The 24,913-nt window shown below is 37.2% G+C and overlaps 2 protein-coding genes across 3 annotated transcripts; one reads left to right on the top strand and one right to left on the bottom strand.

Moving 5' to 3' along the window:
- Window positions 1-145: 145 nt before the first annotated feature.
- aldh1l2 (aldehyde dehydrogenase 1 family, member L2) lies at window positions 146-21,581 on the top strand. Of its 2 annotated transcripts, none has more exons than XM_055189919.2 (22): window positions 146-295; window positions 3,421-3,565; window positions 8,189-8,423; window positions 8,558-8,723; window positions 8,837-8,938; window positions 9,123-9,212; window positions 9,434-9,568; window positions 9,672-9,797; window positions 9,892-9,983; window positions 12,585-12,852; window positions 13,276-13,403; window positions 13,543-13,693; window positions 13,772-13,842; window positions 13,922-14,027; window positions 14,115-14,202; window positions 14,304-14,397; window positions 17,317-17,416; window positions 17,508-17,606; window positions 17,697-17,862; window positions 17,967-18,072; window positions 19,671-19,870; window positions 20,411-21,581. In XM_055189919.2, the coding sequence occupies exons 1-22, from the start codon at window positions 275-277 to the stop codon at window positions 20,464-20,466; spliced, it is 2,745 nt and encodes a 914-aa protein (XP_055045894.2). In that variant the 5' UTR covers window positions 146-274; the 3' UTR covers window positions 20,467-21,581. The 2 variants fall into 2 exon arrangements, with proteins under 2 accessions (XP_055045894.2, XP_055045893.2); XM_055189918.2 differs by lacking the exon at window positions 146-295 and adding an exon at window positions 1,794-1,982.
- On the bottom strand, window positions 21,572-24,349 carry nopchap1 (NOP protein chaperone 1). Its single transcript, XM_055189921.2, has 4 exons — window positions 24,185-24,349; window positions 23,961-24,032; window positions 23,516-23,649; window positions 21,572-22,028 (listed from the first exon to the last, which is right to left on the bottom strand). The coding sequence occupies exons 1-4, from the start codon at window positions 24,291-24,293 to the stop codon at window positions 21,855-21,857; spliced, it is 489 nt and encodes a 162-aa protein (XP_055045896.2). The 5' UTR covers window positions 24,294-24,349; the 3' UTR covers window positions 21,572-21,854.
- Window positions 24,350-24,913: the final 564 nt, after the last annotated feature.

Below are 24,913 nucleotides of genomic sequence, written 5' to 3' on the forward strand. Positions count from 1 at the left end.
GGAAATTAGCCACTTAACAATATAATGAGGAAAAATATAATACTTTAGATGTCAGAACAGGACACAACTGGTTTTGAAGTCATATTTTTTTTCTTCCTGTCAAAGATTATCTGGTGGATCATTAACTGCATGATCTTTATCATGGCAAAGTACACTGAAATGTAATCATTTGCAGAATCACTCCAAAGCTAGAAAAATCTTTTGAGCTAAAAAGCAAGCACATACAGTAGCTGTTTTCTGACAAGACAACATACATCAAGTCTCTGGTATTCAAATGGATGTGAAAAATTGTTTAGTAAGTATGAATTTGTGCAGTCATGATGTGTTTGATAAGTATGTATCTATTTTTGCAAGGCAAATAGTTTGTCTGAAAAACAAAAATATTTAAGCATGGTTAAGGTTTGCCAAAGTACTTAACAATATAGTTGTATTTGTTAACATGTGTTGATGCATTAGCTAACATGAACTATCAATACTTCTACATTTATCAATATTACTTCATGTTCATTTCAGCATTTACTAATGCAATTTTAAAATCAAAAGTTGCAACTGTTGATTTAAATTAGTTAGTGCACAATGAACTACTGTACTTGCATTAACTAACATTATCAGAGATTTATAAATGCTGAAAAACTATTTTGCTCAATGTTAGTTCATGTTAGCGGATACATTTACTAATGTTAACAAATACAACCTTTTTGTAAAGTGTTACCAAACATTTTGTCTAAACTCGATTCTAAAACATTTTAGCCTGGTTTTGATTTATATACATGAATGTTTATGTAAAGTAAAATCATTATGGTTAAAATATATTTGCAAGGATTTTCATGGGCAGTTGCAACAAGACTTATTTCTCAAAAAAACTCACTGCACGTGCTTAGTTATTCTCGTCTTTAATTCTGGAAGAAGGCAGCCATACTGTATGTGACCATTCCTTTTTGAAAAAATACATTTTTGCGTAAAGTTTTTTTCATGCACATAGTTTTGTCATAATGTCTAAAGTGTTTGTGTAAAACATCATAAAATAATATAATTTTAATGAGTGTTCTCTTAGCTTTTAAAATGCATTGATAGCATGTGTCAATGCTATTGAGTCAAGGTAGCATATAAGTTTTATGCTGTCAGTGTTGTTGCAACTGTCCCTTATCAGAACGTTGATAATAATAACATCATAAATTTGTAATGTTATGGATTAATAATGAACCCTTTTAATAGCCATGTGTCTCCCAAAATACAACAATCTACATTTTATCTGTTCTGTGTTCATGTCAAAGGAAATCCTTAACAGATAGGAATGTCCATCTTAATGACCAGTTTGTTAACAGGAGTATTTCAGTAAATTTCAGTGTTTTGATATAAAAATATTTAGTTCAAATTTTTTGTAATAATTAACCAAAACATAGTTGGTTGTTGTTTGATTTTTTTCTAGTATTCGTCTTTATACAGGCAGTAACTTTAAGAAGACACTGTTCTTAAAATAATGAAATGCTATATTCAATTATTATTTTTACATTTTAATGCATGTTTCAACTGTGCTTCTGTACTGTTGCAACTGATATGTGGGTCAGTTGCAACATTTGCCTCAGCAGTGTGGGTTGGTAGGTTTAAAATTTTGACTTTCCAATACAACAGGCTCTGAGAAACTGAAGGAAATAAAACAATTGTTTCAACTGTACCCGCTCTCCCATATAAAACATATAAAAAACATTTTCAAATGAACCTAACTGGAACGCGCATCTACCCAAATAGTAGTCGTGACGCAGTGAATGTCGGCCGGGAGCGCGCACGCACTGAAACTGGCGTCAGGGCGCGTCGGTTCATTCTGGTTCTGCTCAGACTGAGCAGTTACAGTCAGTCAAGCGCAGGTGTAAGTACAGTAACAACAGCTAGGACTTTAAACGCGATATTTAACTGTGTGTTTATTGCGTTTGGCCATGTTGTCGACGGCGAACACGGTCATGCGGCGCTTCTCCACTAGCTCTGTGAGTATATTCTGCATTGTCTTTTTCCATACATATGAACGCATGCAAATGTGCTGTGTGGAGCACAGACACGTGCATTCACCATACAACATGTTAAATAACGATGCTAACCTGTTAAATAATAACATTAATCGCAGTTTTCACTTGTACGGTGTAAGCCTCGTAATTGTCAGCGTGCTGTCAGTTGATATAACCCTGCTGCAATTTTGGTCGCGTGGCACGCCTGTATAAATCTATTATATAAGCATATGCACCTCTTTAAATGTACATTTGGTAACGGGTGTTATATATGTTAACTGTTTTAAACTAGTGCATGCCACGTTGCTTTTGGTCGGAACGGAACACGACCAAATTGCGTCAGCAAGAGGGCGAGAATATGAGGGACAGATCATATTTCTAGTCACACTAACGTTAGTTAAACAGTACCACTAGTTCCCCAACAGTCCGACAACTTCATATCACATGTGCATTGATAAACATGTTGCAGAATTGATTTTACGATGACAAGCCACAACAAACTTGTTCAAGCGTTGTTTCGACTAAGCGGTACTTATTTTGGGTATTTCTCCAGTCTTCATTTTGGCCTTATAGTGTACAGCACAGTTATTACATTGTAATTAGACCTTATTCTGTTGAATTTGTACTAATGCAGTAGGGTGTCGTGCTGACCCATTGATTTCAATCTGTCCGTGATGCGCATGCGCACGCTAATCGTTTAACTTCCATCTGTTACTTTTAATGCATGGGTAATTTTGTCACACATGCATACATTGGGTGTTACAATAGGGGGGAGGGTGTTAGTATAGAAACAGTGAAACTGCCATGTTATGTAGTTGGACCTATAAACTGTTTTATTTTTTACAGTGAATTTGATAGTTACAAAAGTGATTCTGTATCTCAATCTCATTTTGTCTTGCATACTGTAGTATGTACAACATATGTTGAAGTGTATATATAGTTAGCACATCCATTGTGTATAACATAGAAAAAAGTTATTATATATTGCATAAAACATTGTGTATATATAGCCATAGTAAATAGTTAGTACATACATTGTGAATAGAATAGTGTATATAGCATATAGTTCCTGTAGCTCAGTGGGTTGAATATTGCATTAACAGCGCAAACTAAAGGTTGTTTTTATTCGTACTGTATATAAATACACACACAGAAAATGTATATCTTAAATGCAAATGTAAGTCACTTTAGATAAAAGCATCTGCCAAATAGCTGTAAATGTAAATGTAGTATATACATTGCACATAGCATATAAGCATTGTATATATATATAGTGCTATAGTATTGTATACATTATGTAGCTGTAGTACATACATTGTGTAGTATGCTATAGTATTGTTTATAGTGAGGTATTTCCATTAACTACATTTTTACTATCTTAACATTGCTTGTTTAATGACTTGAAACATTTTTTTCACAGACTAACTGCCAAAATAAGCTAAAGCTTGCTCTGATTGGCCAGAGCCTGTTTGGACAGGAAGTGTACACAAACCTTCGCAAGCAAGGCCATAAGGTTGTGGGTGTGTTTACAGTTCCTGATAAGGATGGAAAGGCAGACCCTCTGGGTAAGTGTTAGATGAATGGGGGTGGGAGACAGCAGACCAGTGAAAGTTTTTGTTTTTGTGGGGGTGCCACAGGGGGCTGGAAAACCACAGTCACATGTCACAATACTCTTGACATGCTTTCAGGAACAGCTGGTTTAAGTGACAGAGGTTGGGCCAGTGCTTTAAGGGTGATTTATGATTCTACGCCGTAGGCTGTGCGTAGCTCTATGCAGCCCGAAGTGCACCTCTCCCAAAATGTAACAATGCAGCCGTTCTACGCGAACGCAAGCGCTGTGATTGGACCGCTAGAACCCCTCCCGTCAAGTAAAAAAGATCTGTGTCGACAGCCCATCAGTGGTCAGATAATGCTTAAAACCTGCTTGACAGCCCACCATTGGCTTTGTGTGTATCTAGCTTTAGTCTTAATGTTGATTTAAACCATTGCATTTTTTCTCCAAGTAATTTGTCACTGGTTTCATTTACTTTCCAAACTAGTTTTGACTCGCATTTGGCTTTTAAGCAAGTGTTAACGGCAATATTTAAAGACAGCTGTGTTATCAGTTAAAGCTTTTGGCAGGGTAACCAAGAGGCTAAGGACTGATTTATATAACGCTGACAAATGGATGTAATAAAGTAACTCTTCTCTCTTGAAAATTAGCTGTGTAGGCTGGTTAAATTTTTTTGGTTTGTGTGACTTTTCTATTTGTAACTGGAGTTTTAACTCATAGCTTTCTGCATGAAACCGATGTAGACAATAAAATCCAGTATACGTCAGGTCTAGTCAACTGGCGGCCTGCAGGCCAAATGCGGCCTTCCAATCATCTTTATCCGTCCCGCCGGTCATCTTTGTCTGATATAAAATCAGCCTTTACCTTTCAACTGTACATGACAAATGACCGCCGATAAACCGGAGAGAGAGTCAGAAAGGGCTGTGTGAGGTGCCAACCATCTGCGGGTGTGTAATTATCAGATCCAATTTGAGATTTGGATGCCTTAAAAAAAACTTGTGCGACTAAACCGTGTGATATGCTAACTGGAAGTGATGTATTTCATTGTTTTCCAATCAAAACACTGTGTGCAAGGTAAAAATTATTAATCCTTTTTTGTTTCACTTTATCAGTAACACTTGAATCCCTTAAAAACGATTGATTACTGATAAGTAAATACATACATAGATTAAAGGCTCTTGCCTTGACACGGATTTACGATTAAACTGAAATTTCATTACGACTGCCACTAGGGGGCGAACTCTGACCATCATGTCTGGATGTAGTGTGCGATGTTAAGGCGGTTTAGCCCATAAATATGTATAAAGGCTAGATACGGCGGAGTCTCTAATAGGGCTGTGTATCGCCAACAATTTCCCCATACGATGTGCATCACAATACAAGACTATTTTGAATTACATTTTTTGTTCAGAATTTAGTAACATATTTTTATTATTATTATCTGTTTATTGTACATTGAATAAGCAGTGTTGTAACAGTTGTGTTTTTGCCATTCATTTATTAGCTTTTGGGGTAACGTAGAAATGCTTAAAATCCCAGTGTTAGTACTTATGTTTTTTTAAAGCAGTTTTACAAAGATAGTGCCTTACTCTAGGCATTATATTTCTCTCTCACTTAATTATTCTATATCTATGAATATATCTATAAACATGCAGTCAAAGACCGTTAATACTATTTAGTAGAAATCAGATTATTAATGTGACAGCTATAGTTTGAAGTAGCTCTGTATCTCTTCTCTAGACGTACACTTTTCACATGCAAATCTTTGTCGTGTTTCTTCTCAAATGCTTTAGTACTGTTATATAAGAGAGTGGCTAATATAGCTCTTTGTAGTAGTATAGGCTAAGATATCTGTGCATTCATACTGAACTCATTGATTTTAAATACGCGTGCGAGAGAGAGAGAGAGTACGCGGCTCGCTATGCAGACACGTGCACCAGCAAGACAGACACGCAAAGTGAAAGTATACCCCGCTACCTTTAACTCTATGTACTCCACGGGACACAAGTGTCCTTTCCATATGGATCACAGATCAGCAGCGATTCGTCACGTTTCAAAAGTGCATCCGAATCGATACGGAAGGTGCTGTATTGATGCACGCATCGGCAGGCGTCCATGACGATGTATCGTCGTATCGATATTTTGAAAACAGCACTAGTCTTTAACGTCATCACCTGGTGGCCATCTTACCACAGGCAAGCTCGCTCACTCGTAGCATTGAGTTTTGGTGGTGCAGGTGCTTTTGAATGGCCATGGCTTGCTCTGTTTTCTGCCAATTTTTAAACGGTTTGCTTTCTTACAAACTTTATTAATGCGGCTATGAATCTGGAGGGTTTAACATGTTTCATGAATTTTTTCTTTTGTATAAGTATTAGGGCTGACTTCTTATAGTCGAGGATTCGACGATTCAATTCGGAGAGGTCTGATTCGACTATGAACCTCATAGTCGAATAGTAGGGAAGTGTTATGTAACCAATGAGCAGCAGCACTTAACCGCATGGATGACAAGTAACTGCGCTTTTCACATTAAATTCATTTATAGCTTCTTGTTTTTCACCATCATATAAAGGCAAAATAAATTGTCGAGAGTTAAGAGAGTAACTTGTTTTTCTTACATTTCTATTGAGTGTGTAATAGCGTACTATGCAAAAGTGAAACTAAGATGACAGAATACTAACTGTGGCATCTTTATTATTAACTAACTGAACACTTGACTCTTACCTGGATATTTAGATATGAAAGTTTTTTATCACCAGTATCTGCGTGAAACATTATAAACATTGAAAATCACCTGCGACTCGACTGTTTCAGCACGTCCATTATGTTGCCGAGAGTCCACTTAATTAACGGCTTTTCGTTCAGTCTGCGTGAGCTAAACATTTTTGCTCTGTTATTTTTATATTTCTACATATTTTTGACCAAGTAACACTCGGATATTATATAAGTTGTTTTCTAATGTAAGTTCATTTTAACTTGTTCTGAAATTATGACAAATCTTTCTGACTAAAAATGATCTATCCAGCTTAACTGAGCCAAAATAATGATTTATTCGTTTTCATACTTTAGAGATACACATTAATTTATCTACTAATATACTATTGAAAATGCCATAAATAAGTATTCATTGCCTTCTGTACAGGTGCACTTAAAAAGCCTTCTTGTTAAGAAATTGTTCTTTAATTTATTTTTGTTTTAAAAAATATATAGGCTATTTATCTGTAGTATAGCTTGTTAATCTTTTTCTCATAAGGTGAAAGACATGTAGCCAACCCTGCTTCTACACCGGTGCACCTCGTTGTTCTGGATTTAAATAATAATAAAAGAAAATCCTTAGTCGAAACAGCCCTACTAAGTGTGCAGTGTCATAGGAACATCACTGACGATTATAACAAACCAAACCGTTTGAAAATCGGTAGAAAATTAAGCAAGTTATGGTCATTTAAAAGTACCTGCACCATTAAAACTCAATGCTACGAGTGAGCGAGCGCCCTGTGGTAAGATGGCCGCCAAATGCGGACGTTCCACTCGATTGGCCAGCAGAGCGGGCCAGACATCTAGCCTTTATACATATCTAAGGTTTAGCCTATATATCTTTAAAATATTAAAAAAGAAAACATGAAGTGCAATTTTAGTCATTAGGAGAAGACTGGCTATATGTTGTAAATACTTGAAATGTTGCAATTTATGAAAGTTAAACAGTTATAAACAAAGTTTAAGAGCTCTACATATGTTGATTATTAACACTTGCACTTTGTTGTGCATGTTAATAGTTGAACTATTAAAATTTGGTTCTTGCGATGTTAAACTGCAATTGTTATTAAAATATTTAAAAGGAAAATGAGTTTTCAGCAATTAAAAGGCTAAATACTGAATACAAGAAGTGTGCATCTTTTTTGAAAATGGCAGTTTTCTATATATATTTATATAAGTAAAAATATATAAAAGGTAAAAATAGGGGTAAAAGTTTGGCCTGTATTATATTTACAATTTTAAAATCTGGCCCCCGAAGAAGAGTAGTTAAAGACCCCTGGTATTCATATTGACATCCAGGGTAACCTGTAAAACAAGTCTAATTCACTTGCACCCGGTTTCACTGACAAGGCTTAAGGCTAGTCCTCAACTAAAAATATCTTGCACTGATAGATCTTAAAATAAGCCAGTGCCATTGATTTGTCTTAAGATACACACAAGGCATGTTTATTACAGATGCTTAAACAGCTTAATTGATCTAAGACCTAGTCCTGGCTTTAGCTAGGCCTTGTCTGTAAAACACTTGAAAAAAATCTGAATAGTGGATGCCACTTCTGTTTTGTGACTACTTGGACAATTCTCAATGTTCTTCTTTAACAAGTAAATTCAAAGTATGACAAGTGCAGCTTACCACCGTAGGCACTTTGGCACCATTTCAGTTAAACGACTTGGTCGCTTGAAATAAATACACCTGTGCCAACACTAGCGGTTAATGAATAATACATTTATACAGTAGATATCTTTTATAAATACAAAAGCCAAGGTCAATGACTCGAGTACCTTTAATATCCATTTGATAAGCATTCTCTGTCCTTTGATATGTGAATATAGCAGGTGGTATCACATAGCTTATATAACTGCTCTCTGTATGCTCTCTGACCTCCAGCTGCAGTGGCGGAGAAGGACGGGACGCCCGTGTTTAAGTTCCCGCGCTGGCGGGTGAAGGGGGAGCCCATTCCGGAGGTGGTGGAGGCGTACAAATCTGTGGGCGCTGAGCTGAACGTCATGCCCTTCTGCTCCCAGTTTATACCTATGAATGTGATTGACTTTCCCAAATATGGCTCCATCATTTATCACCCATCCATCCTGCCCAGACACAGAGGAGCCTCCTCCATCAACTGGTGGGTCACATGTGTTTGAGTTGTACATATGATTCAATACAAAGAACACATTAACGTAGTGTCACTTTTGGACCGCTATTGGTGATATATTAGTTGGTTGTATGCTTTTTTAAATGCATGGTCTTTGTTTATAGGACATTAATTGAGGGTGATAAGAAAGCAGGATTTAGTATCTTCTGGGCTGATGATGGTTTGGACACCGGACCCATCCTCCTGCAACGGGAATGTGCAGTAGATCCCAACGATACTGTGGACACCCTTTATAATCGCTTCCTGTTTCCAGAGGGCATTAAGGCCATGGTAATAAAGAACATTACACTTTTAAACAAACTACATGTTCATTTTGACTGATTTGTAAGATAATGTAATAGTGTAATGTATTCTTCAAAATGTGTGTGGTTGTGTTCAAACAGGTGGAAGCAGTACAGCTCATTGCGGACGGCACAGCCCCTAAGATCCCTCAGCCCGAAGAGGGAGCAAGTTATGAGGGCATCCAGAAGAAATCCAATGCCAAGGTAAGACGCAACACAGATGTACGCATCCGGTAAAGAGACATGAGAGACCTCTGGTATCTTCTCAAATTGTTTTCAAAAGCTGTTAGATTATGATTTTGTTGCATAAGTGCATGTGTTGATGTTTATGTTTTCATATACTTTCTCATTATCTTGACCTCTTTCTTAATCTCTTTCCCTCTTTAAGGTCAATATGGCTCAGTCAGCACAGGCCATCCATAACTGGATCCGAGGTCATGATAAAGTTCCAGGTGCTTGGGTCAATATTGATGGAAAGGTGCGATTTTTAAACACTGAAAACTAAACCTCTCTTTAAAGTGCATGAAACTTCATCCATCGCATTGCATTGTAAATCTTGACGTATGAGTGAACATTGGGTTACGCATAAAGGTTGCTGTTTTTCTATACAATGAAGTGAATGGTGACCACAGCTGTCCATGGTCTCCATCTGCTTTCCTTTTATTTCTAATCATGGATGTTGTGTGCTGTGTTGTGTAGCCCGTAACATTGTACAGCTCATCAATGCTAAGCGGGTCAGTGCCAGATGGTCAGGCAGTAGAGGTGGAGGGGGCGTCCCAGCCTGGACTCATCACCAAATCAGGGCTTGTTCTTTTCGGGTCTGATGGAAAAGTGGTAAGTCTTCGGTCATTATTCTATTTATAATTTATTTTAAAAAAATTGTACTAAAAAGTCAGAGTTAAGAGTAATAGTTAGGTTCATGTTTATGTCTGTGTAGCTCCAGGTAAAGAATCTGCTGTTTGAGGATGGAAAGATGATTCCTGCATCCAAATACTTCTCTTCAGAGGAGACCACCAGCTTGGAGCTCACCGATGAAGAGAAGAAGATGGCTGAGGAGATCAAGGTGTGTGTGTTTGTGTAATCACTTAATACACGATTATATAAATACTATTATAAAACGATAAAAAATATGTGCCTTTTGTTTTATTAATGTCTAGGCAATCTGGAAAGGCATTCTGAGCAACGTTCCAAGTATTGGAGAAACAACAGATTTCTTTAAGTCAGGAGCTGGGTCAATGGATGTGGTCAGGTAGGTGTGAACTTTGGTTTTACCCTTGGTTTTTGAAAAAAAAATTCACATTGACGGAACAAAATGAAATTATCCCATTTATGTGTTTGAGTTTTAGATGAATAAACATACAGTGCTATGGGAATGGGCTCTTTTGTAAGTAACCCCTCAGAACACCCTTGTTATCACTATATAAAATGATTTATTTCAGGTATGACTAATGGGGTTGCTCAGTACAGGTTTGGTTCACTGTAAATGAGCGTGTTTACATGCACAGAATAAGTGGATAACTATCAAAAATCTGTTTTCATGTGTTTACATGCAAATCAATAAACCGGCTATGCAGAAAATTTTTATTTACATGGGTTTTAGAAATTATTCAGGTTTCTCCGATGATTTCAATGTGAGACGTTTATCTTTCACACGCGGAGACATGCGCACATGAACAAAACTGCGAGAAAGCTGGTTAAGGTGTTTACATGCAATGCGAAATCGGGGTAATGAGTAAAAAACTACCTGTGCCGATCGTTTTTTGCTTACGCCGTTTATGGGCTTTCCCTGAAAAAAGAAATCAATTTTAAGCATTTACATGACCCCACACGTTATCAGTTTATTAATCATAATCAGCGTAAGACTGTGCATGTAAACACACTCAATGTTCGGTTTAGGTTTATTTCAGTGTGATTGATTTAGGTTTCGTTCAATGTGATTGTTGTTTCAGGTATGATATATTTTGGTTTTGTTCACTGTGATTATTTGATTCAGTGTGGTTGATTTAGGTTTGTTTAGTATGATTGGTTCAGGTTTGGTACAATGTGATTGTTTTGTTCAATGTGATTCTTGTGGGATTGTTTATTTTAGGTTTAGTTCAATGTGATTGTTTGAGTCATGTTTGGGTAATTGTGATTGTTTGATTCAGGTTTGGTTTAATATGATATTTTGATTCAGGTTTGATTCACTGTGATTGTTTGATTCAAGTTTGGTTCAGTGTGATTGTTTTGTTCAATGTGATTCTTGTGGAATCGTTAATGTTAGGTTTAGTTCAATGTGATTGTTTGATTCAAGTTTAGTTCACTGTGATTGTTTGATTCATGTTTGGATTAATGTGATTGTTTAAATTTGACATGAATAAAGATTTGTTATTTATCATGATAATTATATCGATATCTTTCTTGATAATTTTTTTGTCATATCGCCCAGCCCTAGTTTGATTCATGTTTGGTTTAATGTGATTGTTTGATTCATGTTTGGTTTAAGGGGATTGTTTGAGTCAGGTTTGGTTCACTATGATTGTTTGATTCAGATTTGATTCACTGTGATTGTTTGATTTGAGTTTATTCCACTGTGATTGTTTGATTCATGTTTGGTTTAATGTGATTGTTTGATTCAGGTTTAGTTCACTGTGATTGTTTGGTTAATGTTTGGTTCAGTGTGATTGTTTGATTCAGGTTTGGTTAATGTGATTGATTGATTCAGGTTTGGTTAATGTGATTATTTGATTCAGGTTTGGTTTAATGTGATTGTTTGATTCAGGTTTGGTTTAATGTGATTGTTTGATTCAGGTTTGGTTTAATGTGATTTTTTGATTCAGGTTTAGTTCACTGTGATTGTTTGATTTGAGTTTGGTTCACTGTGATTGTTTGATTCAGGTTTAGTTCACTGTGATTGTTTGGTTCAGTTGGTTCACTGTGATTGTTTGATTCAGGTTTGGATTAATGTGATTGTTTGATTCAGATTTGATTCACTGTCATTGTTTGATTTGAGTTTATTTCACTGTGATTGTTTGATTCATGTTTGGTTTAATGTGATTGTTTGATTCAGGTTTGGTTTAATGTGATTGTTTGATTCAGGTTTGGTTTAATGTGATTGTTTGATTCAGGTTTGGTTCACTGTGATTGTTTGAGTCAGGTTTGGTTCACTATGATTGTTTGATTCAGATTTGATTCACTGTCATTGTTTGATTTGAGTTTATTTCACTGTGATTGTTTGATTCATGTTTGGTTTAATGTGATTGTTTGATTCAGATTTGATTCACTGTCATTGTTTGATTCAGGTTTGGTTAATGTGATTGTTTGATTCAGGTTTATTTTAATGTGATTGTTTAATTTAGGTTTGGTTCAATGTGATTGTTTGATTCAGGGTTGGTTCTCTGTGATTGTTTGATTCAGGTTTGGTTCACTGTGCTTGTTTGATTCAGGCTTGCTTTAATGTGATTGTATGCTTAGTAAGACCTTAATTAGCTGCTTCAGGTGTGTTTGATAAAGGTTGGAGCTAAACTGTGCAGGACGCCTTTAGGACCAAATTTGGGTACCCCTGGTTTCAGGTTTGGTTTAATTAAAATTGATTTAGGTTTGTTTTACTGATATTGTTTGCTTTAGGATTGGTTAAAGTGATTGATTGTTTCAGGGATTGGTTGTTCCTGTAGCTTAATGTGTAGAGCATTGCACCAGCAACACAAAGGTCATGGGTTCGATCCTAAGGAGCACACCTACTGATAAAAAAAGGTTAATAAACAGCACTGTAAGTTGACTTGGATAAAAGATAAATGTAAAACCCTTAAATGCATAAATGTACATATTTATTTGGTTCAGGTTTGATACGGTGTGTAATTGTTTGATTCAGGTTGGTGGAGGAGGTGAAGGAGAAATGTGGAGGTGTTCAGCTTCAGACCGAAGATGTTTACATGGCCACTACCTTTGAGAGCTTCATCCAGAAGTTTGTACGACGCCTGCGCGGAGAGGACCAGGAGGAGGAGCTTGTCATCGACTACGTGACGAAAGATGTCAACAACATGACATTGAGGATGCCCTACCAGTGTTTCATCAATGGCAGGTTTGAAGATGCAGAAGATGGAAAGACGTACAACACGGTCAACCCCACAGACGGCTCAGTAAGTTCAAAAACATCTCAAACTCATTAGGGCTGCACGATAAATCGCGTGCGATACCACGCGCGTCGCGTCAGTGGTGCCGGTTCCTTGATTGGTATTGGATCGTCATCAGCTGTTTTCGGGTGGTGCGACATTGACTGCACAGAGCCGTGGTTCCCTGACAAGCTGGGCCATATCGCAGGCGATAGGTCCGCGATAATTAATGCGAAATTGCCACGATTGTCAGTGAACTACGGCTCTGTGTAGTTAATGTCGCACCATCTGAAAACAGCTGATGGCGATTTAATACTAATCAAGGAACCGGCATTGCTGACGAGATGCGCGTGACAAACGCGTGCGATTTATCGTGCAGCCCTAAAACTAATGCACATACACCTCTGATAAGTCTGTTGTTCCTCTGAATGTTTCTGCTGTGTCCTGCAGGTTATTTGTAAGGTGTCATATTCTTCAGTTGCTGATGTAGACCGAGCGGTTAGCGCAGCAAAAGAAGCCTTTGAAGACGGCCCCTGGGGCAAAATGAACCCTCGAGACCGGGGCAGGCTGCTTTATCGGTGAGATCTTTAGATTGGAGCCCATATTGAGTGTTGGGGAGTTTGTTGACTTTATCGGTTCAGTGTGGCAATATTTGCATTATGAAAAGCCAAACACATCTACAAGATCTTTTAGTTTAGCTTTTTTGTGTGTGAACAGTCTGGCTGACCTGATGGAGGAACACCAAGAGGAACTGGCAACCATTGAGTCGATTGACTCTGGTGCAGTTTACACGCTGGCTTTGAAAACACACGTCGGCATGTCCATACAAACCTTCAGATACTTCGCCGGCTGGTGCGACAAGATTCAGGTTTGAGTTTCGCTATGTTGTCTTCTAATTCATTCAGTGACTTCCTGTTACGAACGCATCATATCCTGTTATTCACAGGGCTCGACGATACCCATCAATCAGGCCAGACCCAACCGCAATCTCACCTTCACCAAGAAAGAACCTTTGGGGTGAGTCCCTGTCCTCGTGTATTTGTTTAAACGTAACCAGGATAAACCTGCAATACGTTTTTTTTTTCTCGGTTCTCAGCGTTTGCGCCATAGTGATCCCGTGGAATTATCCACTGATGATGTTGGCGTGGAAAAGCGCAGCTTGTTTGGCAGCTGGAAACACACTCGTCCTAAAACCTGCACAGGTAACACACACACATGCGCACATGTATAATATAATAGAGAAAAAAATAATGCACGCAAATGTGACACATCTTCTCTTGATTTACCAGGTAACTCCTTTAACAGCATTAAAGTTTGCTGAACTGACAGTAAAAGCTGGCATCCCAAAGGGAGTTATCAACATTATACCAGGATCAGGTAAATACAACGATACACATACCACTGTTTATCTTACTCAGGGTTAGTCAAAGAACAAACCACTATTTTCTAGTTGATAACTAGACAATATTTTCCCTCAGGTGGTCTGGTTGGACAGAGGATGTCCGATCACCCTGATATACGTAAGCTCGGTTTTACTGGCTCCACTCCCATTGGCAAACAGATCATGAAAAGGTAAGTCTTGATTATCAGATTACACCAACACATTTCTTATTATCTGCATCTAAATGGGACATATGAAAATCCATGTTATCATTGTGTCCCCAGTGCTTCTATCAACCTAAAAAATGTGATAAAGATCAACCCAGTAACTTAATTTTGGCCAACCATTGTGTGCAAGCATGTGAAAAAATATTATAAGATATATTCAGGTTTCGCTCCCCATGTGATGTCAGAAGGGGATATTATTATAATAATACAGCACCTTAATCTGCACTATCCAAACACGCCACCCCTATTTAGTAGAGAGAAAATATTTGACAACACAATTGAGTTTCAATTTCAACAAACCACCATTATGGTGATCAGTTTTTGCATTTCATCAGCTCATTTGCATTTAAAGGGACACACCCAAAGATGACACATTTTGCTCACACCTACAAAGTGGCAATTTTAACTAGGGTTGTGCCGATAGACGATATCATCGTCCATCGTGATGGTTGACTGACATCACGATGGAGAGACACCATCGTGATGCCACGCCCCCTCCCCACTCCGCTGCGAGTCGACATACACTTACTCTCTTCTATATAGACTATAGTTAACCTAATATATTTGCGTGAATTGCTCTATAAATTAAATAGAAAATATAACTAATGCATATATGCTATTTTAAATACTGTCTATGCCTGAGACGTGACGTGTGTTAGTCTGTGAAAATATCCTGTCAGGCATTTGATCTTGACTAGGGATGGGCACGGATATTCGAATGGCAATAATAATTCGAATTTAAAAAATGCTATTCGAATGTTTGTTTGTTTTTAATGTGCCACCAAAGGGTAACAACTTATTTGATGCTTTTTCACTTCATCTATACTGTCTTTTACAGACTTAAATGTAAAATATACATGAACATTAATTTGTATGTATTTCTGATTGTTTGGCAATGCAGACGAATTTAAGTTTTTCCTTTTATCTCCGGGTTTGTCCGCGCCGCGCCGTATTTGGCCACTGGCTCAGTGAGGGCTCACGTGTTATTAAACGTGCTTCTCCGCCGCCCGAATCAACACATCATGAGAGATTTGTAAGATTTCTGTTATAAAGTCTACTTTAATAAGGAGACAGACACGGAGAACGAAATGAAACGGAGAACATTTATTATATGCGGTGCTCTTTTGAAAATGAACCGGATAACTGCACATGGCAGTTTAAAGCAAAGCATTATTGTATCTAGTCAGAAGAACGGGCTTTCACCGAAGCAGGTAGGATAAATACGGTTTTCTTTATTCACAAATACATGTCAAACTAAACTGAGAAGATATTTAAATGGCGACTGAGCAGTCGGTTATGTAGATGTGTTTTTTCATTTGCTCCGGGCTCTTGGTGTTTTGAGTCTGTTTAAATGATGATAGCCTACTTTGTCAAGTCCTCAAACTTTAAACTTCGCAAGTCCTCAAACTTCGCTTAGATTTGGGGTTAGTGTATAATATTTGGTATAATATAATGTATGTAAGATCAAACAGTAATGAATTAATACTAACGACCGACTTGAAACTAAGGATTTGACTAGACTTCGCTCCGCATTAAGTTTTAACGCATTTTTTTCTGTAGGATATTTTTTAAGAAGAATTTAAAATATATATAAATAAAATATATTTTTTTACAATGTTTTCAACTTAAAAATACATATATATATATATATATATATATATATATATATATATATATATATATATATATATATATATATATATATATATACACATACAGAATATAAGTTTAGCTTGTTGTGGATATTTCCTAATTAAGCCTTCTGTGAAATTATAACAAAATGAAAAATACAAAACACGCATGTCTTAATTAACATAATTTAAATAAACGAATATTCGTTCTTTAAGAGCTTAAATATTCGAAAAATTAAATATTAAAAGTAATAGTAAATTACTGGTAATAGTAAGTTACTGGAAAATGCCCATCCCTAATCTTGACATTGCTAGAATCTTGTCTTTTTACATGTTGTACATTTATCTTAAAATAATTAATTTTGTACAAGAAAACAGCCCATATTAATCATTTATTAGTAGCCTATTGTAGTGTCTCGGGAGATCGTGCTCATTGTTACATTGAGGCTATACTGCACTGAAGCGGCAGATTAGGATATAAACCCAGAATTCAGCGAACGTCAAGAACAAGAAAACGGGAACAACACTCCGACCGAAACGCGGGATTTACATACACAGACCATGTTTAAATTTCGATGTGTCTGGCCCTGTTCACTTTGTCTAGTTTTAATAAGCTGCGGACTGAAGTGCTGGCTGCTCCCCGCGGTGCTGAAGACCCGCTCTCTGACGAAGTACTGGTGGCACATATGCACAGATATTTACGTGCAAAATTTGGAAAGCGCGGAGGAGTCGTTGGGTTAGTAAAATAATGAAATTATAGCTTTTAAATAGAAAAAAATATTTATGTAAAGAGATTAAAAAGTGCTTAAAAGTGCACAACTCTTCTTCAGTGGATTAAAGCTACTTTTTCCCCTTATGTGCAACCTATAGTAGTTGGGATAGTAAAATAACAAAATTATAGATTTTAAGTACAGAATAGTATTTATGTAAAATATATATTAAAATAAAAAGTGCACAACTTTTCTTAAGTGGAAGTAATAAAGTAAAATAACGAATAATAATTATATAATAACGAATAATAACGAAAAATTAAAATTACCCCCCCACCTAACGATATCATCGTCCATCGCGATGGTTTACGTAACCATCGTCAACTGCCAATTTATGGGGACATCGCCCAACCCTAATTTTAACATGCTAAAATAAATGTATAAATATTTAAGCTAAAATTTCACATACACACTTCTAACAAAATTTCACATACACACTTCTAACAAGATATGTGTTCATTGATATCTATTTCCTGTTGCAGCTGCGCTGTCAGTAACTTGAAGAAGGTCTCTCTGGAGCTTGGCGGTAAATCTCCACTCATCATCTTCAGTGACTGTGACATGGACAAGGCAGTAAGAATGGTGAGAAAACAAAACCACTGCCAAAAGATTCAGATGAAGTCCAAATGAGCTTTAGTCAACCGGGATGTGTCCGTTTCTGTGTGTGCTGCAGGGCATGAGTTCAGTTTACTTCAATAAGGGAGAGAATTGCATCGCTGCTGGCAGATTGTTCGTAGAGGAATCCATACACGACGAGTTTATCGGGAAAGTGGTACGTTTTAGCATTTTTATCGTCCCGTAGTGTTTTCCGTATGTTGATATTGGCACTAGATATTGAGTTGGCCAGTATTGTTGTGCTCAGGTTGAGGAAATCAAAAAGATGAAGATTGGAGATCCTTTGGATCGTTCCACAGATCACGGACCTCAGAACCACAAAGCCCACTTGGACAAACTGGTGGAGTACTGCGAAATCGGTGTGAAGGAAGGGGCGACTCTTGTCTATGGGGGGAAACAGGTGGACAGAGCAGGTGAGACCTGAAATTCAATCAGCCTTAAAATCGTAAAACTATAGTATAACAGTAATAATGGCATGGAAGTGATTTGGAAATACATTATTTATATTTGTGCACAGGATTTTTTATGGAGCCCACAGTTTTCACTGATGTAGAAGATCACATGTTCATCGCCAAAGAAGAATCATTTGGTCCTGTTATGGTGGTATCCAAATTCAAGGAAGGGTAAGCTCAGTTTCTTGAATCAAGAGCATGTTTATGGAAGCCAGATTTGTTAGTTTTATACAGCAATGAATCAGTATTAGGGACATGATAAGGTTTGTGCTTAATAAATGTATCATACTGTAGTACAGGGCTGTTTAACTCTTATTTAGGGTTGGAGCTAAATGTGCATAACAGTGGCTATCCAGAATCGAAGTTACTCCAGTCAAATTACCTCATGATTTACTCACCCTCGGGCAGTATTAGATACATGCCCATCATCTTTCAGACAAACACATTTGGAGTTATTTTGATAAATGCCATAGCTTTTTAAGCTTATAATGGGAGAAAACAGGGTTAAGGGAACAACGTCTGACTTTAAAACCCCAAAAGGTGCATCCATCCTTCACAGAGCTACAGTTGCTCACCGGAAGTCATAGACGGGAGGGCTCGGGGCTGGCGGCGCCCACATTTGCGTCGGGAAGCGGGTGGATGGTGGCTAGCTTCCGGTAATGACGTGATTCACGAGAGTGTTTTAGCGTAGTGCAGTCCAAGATGGCGTCGTTACCGAAAGCTAGTTATTATCCGCCTGTTTCTTGACGTAAATGTGGGCGCCGCCATCTTTGAGCTTTCCTGTTTATGACTTCCGGTGAGCAACTATAGCTAATGGTAGTCTATTGCGAAGGACACAAGTGTGCTGTTTTGACTGGCTGTTTAATGGTTATTATGAAATCAAGGAAGACATAATCTGTGCAGATAGGGGTTGCCATAATAGCTAATTCAAACGCAGTAAATCTCTACAAAACATTTGTTTTAACCATAAACATCTTCATATATCATTAAAGTAAATATTAACTGTTTAAATCATGTTTTATGCATGCTCCCACTACACTGTTTTCTACCGGCTGGCTATTGAACCAGAAGTCTGGGACCGGAAAGGAAATACGTCACTTCACTTACTTCCGCATTCAAGAAAAAGGTTGAGAGTTTATAAAGTTCAAAATAGGGTGACCATATGTGCCACTTTCTCTGTACATGTCCTGTCCTCCTGAAGTCGCATTGGTTGACCACATACATCATTGAGGTTTAATATTTCAAGATTCTGTTTTAGAAGAGCAACCATTACATTTCAAGGTAAGAATAAAACTACAATGATTGTATTTCTTAGGAGAAATAAATCTTAATTTTATGTTTTTAACTGAAATGTGAATACCACGATAACGTGTGCGGTCGACAAATGCGACTTCCGGAGGACACACCCCAATTACTGGCCAGGACGTGTCTGGGAAAGGTGGCACGTATGGTCACCCTAGTTTAAAATATGGATAGTGTGAATTGCCTCTGTGATGGATGGATGCACTTTTTTGGGCTTAACAAAGTCGGTTGTTGTTGCCGGATCCCTGTTTTCTCCCATTATAAGCGTGGAAGAGCAAGAACATTTGCTAAAATAACTTTAAATGTGTTTGTCTGAAAGATGATGGACATTTGTGTCTTTGATTGCATGAGGGTGAGTAAATCATGAGGTAATTTTGATAATTGGCTGGAGTATCGCTTTCTGCATACTGTAATAATTTTTTATGACTAATAAACCATTCATATTATTTATCATTTATGTGTGTCAGTGATGTGGATGGAGTTTTAAGCAGAGCCAACAACACAGAGTTCGGTCTGGCCTCTGGGGTCTTCACCCGTGACATCAACAAGGCCATGTACGTCAGCGAGAGACTGGAGGCTGGAACCGTCTTCATCAACACCTACAACAAAACCGACGTGGCTGCTCCATTCGGAGGATTCAAACAGTCTGGATTCGGAAAAGATCTCGGTAAGCATAAACAAATCACACACCACTTTGTGTTTATTTTAGCACATAAATGGAGACTTTTGTAAACTCTTCTAGTTTGAAAACTCTGGGGTTGCACTGCAGTACCTAACCGGACACACAAATGCAAGGGTGCTCACATTCACTCTATAGTTGGGTCTTCTGAATCATTGCATATCTTTCCCTGATTCATCAAGCACCTATCAAATAATCATAACGCTACCCAAAGATGACAATGACCAGCCGCAATGATCTTGTAAACAATAACATGGAGGCAGAGCTGCAGGTTTGCAGAATTTTAGCTGGTCTTTTTAAGCACATTGTGTGTTTATTAATGAGAAACACCAAAAACAAGCACACAAGTACTATGATAAATGTTTATGAAGTGAATGTGATGTTTTTGCACATGTTGCACTTGTGTGCTCTGTCTGCTTCCATGGTGTGCAGTATAGACTCATATCAGGGGCTCATGTATGAAATTCAATACAAACAGCTAACATCACTTATTCATTTACATGATGATGATGATGTGTATGTGTCCAGGTGAGGAAGCCCTGCACGAGTACCTGCGAACTAAAGCCATAACGGTGGAGTACTGAGGGAGACCTGCAGGCAGGACTGCAAGACCCATGAACAGAGTCCACTGTGGCTGAACTGTCTTCAAGCTGGTTTGATACGAAAAGAAGAAGATTTCCTGCCATGACTACACTGACGTGCCTACATTTTTGAACGACCCTGTTCTGCAACGTACTTTACAGAGCGGACAGATATTGACTTGCCAACCTACGCTGGCTAAAACATATTTAAAATGAAAAAAAAAAGAAACGACAGACCTCCAAGTGTACCAAACAAAACAAAAACGGTCAGCATCTTAACTTAAGTGAATTATGATGATCATTTTCAAAACTACAACAGTGTCAATAATGTAACACTTCATCCTTTAACCAGGCAAATTACCAGCAACAAACAATCTGCCTGTTCAAATGCCAAACTGCTGCATGCTGGGACCTGATCGCAGCCAATCACAACATTTTAATGTTTTATATTCAGCTTTAAATGTTTGTATGCAGCTTTATCACATCATGCCTGGTTGGGGCAGTTTTACAATGAGAAAAGTCGACCTCATGATTTTAGAAGCATTCAAAAGTCTTCAATTTAAGACTTGTGTGTCTCAGTATTTAAAAGCCGTATCATATCACTGCCACTTTACAAAATCTTTTCTATACCTTCAAGGTTTTTAATATGCATAACATTTTCACATCAACCTTTTAGCATAACTGTATATATTAAATTAAATACGACAAATGGACTTATTTTATATATTTAATTTTGCATTCCATGCAGACAAAAGATGATTAGTAATGTTGAAAAGAAATAATATAAACCGACAATTCTCTTTGCAAGGAAGTAATTTATTTTGTACAAAAATATAGGACAGGTTTGATGGAAAAACACACTGTGAACCTTTCAATGTGAAGCTGTCAGGTATTTGCGAAAGGTTTACGGTCGCTTTTGATGCTTTTGTTATGCATTTAACAAAGGGGAAAATGTTATTATCAGTGTTTCAGTCTTTTGTGTAAGCTAACAGTCACACTGAATGTGTCAGTTGCCAAATGTCATTACACGCAACAGTATTACAACTTATAACACTGATCAACTGAAAGAATGTAGGTAAACCATTCTTTTCCAATAAAGAACGAATACTACAAAAAAAGTGTTTTTTATTATAACACTTAATTTTACTTTAATAATTCAATGTACTGTACATATATATAAACTAAGTCTGTTGTCACTTCTCCAACAATAGAAGGGACATTTCTTTTTCCAAATATGCCACTGTGTTAATGCCAGTCTCTCTGTCACATGAACCTGTCTAGCAGGAGATTCATGGTCCTGTCAAACTAATAAAAGTCTTGAGGCTTTCAAAACATGAAAGGCACAGAAACAGCTTTGAGTAACAGGTGTCCTTCACCAGAGCCAGTGTCCTTCACTCTCCCTCCTTTCCCAACACCTGGATGTTAGCTGTTCGTTTTCTTTGTCCTGGAAGTTTGAGTGTCTCTGCAGTAACTTCTTCCTCTGAGCTGTCTTCCTCAGACAATGATGATGACTCATCCTCCTCTTCACTGCTGTTTGAGTCCTCCAGCTCAACCAGAGCAACATCCTGCATGACAAAAACATTTGGTCATAAAAAAATCTAATCAAAGCTTTATATACATGCCTGATATTTCCAACCTAGACAAATCTGATGGTTTCCATTACAAATGACACCATGAATGAACCACCAGCTGTCTACCATTAAAACCATTACAAAATTATTTTATGTGGTGCATTTTGGGCCGTATTCTAGTAGGATTTAATGGTGTTTATAGATTCCCATACCCACCAGTAGAACCAACCAACCCACAGTTTACATGAAAACCATTTTAATTCCTTATTATAATAACCAATATAGTTATATAAGCCATTAGTTTTTTGCTTATTATGTGTTAAGTAACATTGCTCTGATATATGTGCCGTTTATATATCTGAATGTACATCTGAGTTATAGGCAAAAAAAAACTACATACAGTGCTTAGCATAAATTAAAAGTTAAGATTTTTCTCCATTTGTTTGTAAATATGATACCAATTTGCAAGTTATGTTTCTTAAAATAAGACTGAAAGTCATCATCTTTAGGATACGAAAAATAACACATTTAAATCAAATGAGGTGATGAAAAATGAGTACACACACTACAAAAATCAAAATCTAATATTTTGTTTGGCATCCATTAATTTTTTTTAAGAACAGCACCAATTTACTGAATAAACAAGCTGACAACATACAGCTACCGGAACATCTTTTATTCTCCATTCTTGAACAAAAACCTCTTTCAGATCCTGGATGCTGAATGGAAAATGATGTTCTGCTTGTCTTTTGAGGACTCCCCATACGTGCACTATGGGGTTGAGGTCTGAATCACGTTTACCTGGTTCTTCTTAAATGATTCAGTGACCATAGATGTGTGTTTTGGGTCATTATCATGTTTAAAGATTTCCCGTTGACCAAGAGCACAGAGTGATGGTAGCATCTTCTCTTCAAATACTTCACAGTACATCTGTGTATTCATAATGCGGTCTAAAAATGTGACTCTCGACATCTGCAGCACTCATGCAACCCCACACAAGAACACTGCCATAACCATGCTTTACTGTTGATACCATGCATTTTTCATTGTACTTCTCATCCTTGCGACACTACACAGTTAAAAAAATGAATCTTTCACTCATTACTTCAAAGTAGAGAGTTACAGGCTCAATCTTCACCTTTGTCGATATGAGCTCTAGCGACAGACTTTTTTTGCATTGGCTTTAGCAGTGACTTCCTCTGTGGACGACCGCCATGCATGGCACTCCTGTGCACTGTACGTCAGGTAAGCCCTTTTCACACAGACATTCTGGGAAATACACAGAAAATGCATCCGGGAATTGTCTGGGATGATCGTTTGATTTTTGGTTCATTCATTCTGCGTCAGTGGATAGTGACGAGCTCCCTGATATCTGCTTTAGTCCAGTTTGCCGACATTTCTCATGGGGAATGTTAATGTGCATTTAAAACCCCCATTTTAAAGAGCAAAGCGATATATATTGTGGGATGTAAAGACATTACCATTTCAATGACTTTTTCTGCATCCTCCACACTCTCAATGTCAAAATATCCATCAGGAGCCTCTTCAGCCTGCTGTCTTAACGTCGCATTTGCCTGAGCAATTTGGGGAAGGAAACTCTGCAGTCTGTCCAACACTACAACACAACACAACACGCATAGAGTCTCTGTCAACATATAGCAGTTATGCATTATTATATAAAGAACGCCTGCTGAATAAACAACAGAAACCATTACAAAGAAATTGTATTGGTTTTAAGGGAAATTATAATGGTCTCTATGTGACTCACTGGGTTCTGTTGGTGGGATGATATCTAGAGGAGCGGAACCACCCAAATACACTGAAGTTAGTTAAAGACATTCTGTAATGGTTTTCATTGTAAACAGCTGACAGTAATGTTTTAACTAGAACAGCACAGATGACAGCAACAGTCAGTTACAAACATACCATTACTTCTGGGCACCTTCTGAGTCTCCAAACGAGCACTTTTAGACTTCAATAGAAGTTTCTCGTGGATTCCTGAAAACAAACCCGAATGTATAAATACAATCAGGAACTTGAAACCTGTTTTGATCTAACAACATGTTGACAATAAACACAAACAGGAGAGATGCTTTATTTAAACTTTATGTTAGCCTGAAATAACACATTTTCCACAGAACATACACTACCTTTCCCGTTGCCGCATGTCAACAAATCTTTAGAAGAGCTTTTATTAACAATATTTTGTGTCTGATCCATCATTAGCCACTCGCAAGACAAATTCACTACAATCCACATGTGAATTTACAGGATACAGAAACTTCCGGGTTCAACGGTCAAGTCACCGTCACGCTGCACTCGTGTTTGTCGCCCTCGACAGTCGTGGATGTGTATTTTTTGTACTATACTATTTTTATGCTATTAATAATAAATATAATATTAGACATTATAAATATTATATTTATAATGTCTAATATTATATTTATTACTACTACTTATAATAATAATAATAATAACTATAACACTGTTGTTGATTTCATAAAACGTAAAAGTGTATTATTATAAACCTTAGTAACTTATTTTGTTGTCTCGTAGATCATCCTAGGTTTTTAAAATGTCTTTTAAAAAATATTTTTAGAGTAAAATCCGAACTGCCAGATATTTAAACCGACTTACCTCTGACCATATGGAGTTCTGTTTCAGAGGGATGAGCAACTTTGCAATGACAATAGTTGATCTTTACATTAAAAAAATACCAGAAGGCTCTACCTTATAGTGCCTTATGGTTTAAATGTAATTTCCAAAAACTAGCCTTTTATTTACTTTTTATGTATGTTTGTAAAGCTTGTATGCAAAAAAATCCAATATATAAAACTTTGATCATGAAAAGGTCTTAACTCCATCAGCTTTTTTATTAT

The sequence above is a fragment of the Misgurnus anguillicaudatus genome, chromosome 1, assembly GCF_027580225.2.
Source record: "Misgurnus anguillicaudatus chromosome 1, ASM2758022v2, whole genome shotgun sequence".
Classification (NCBI taxonomy): Eukaryota; Metazoa; Chordata; class Actinopteri; order Cypriniformes; family Cobitidae; genus Misgurnus; species Misgurnus anguillicaudatus.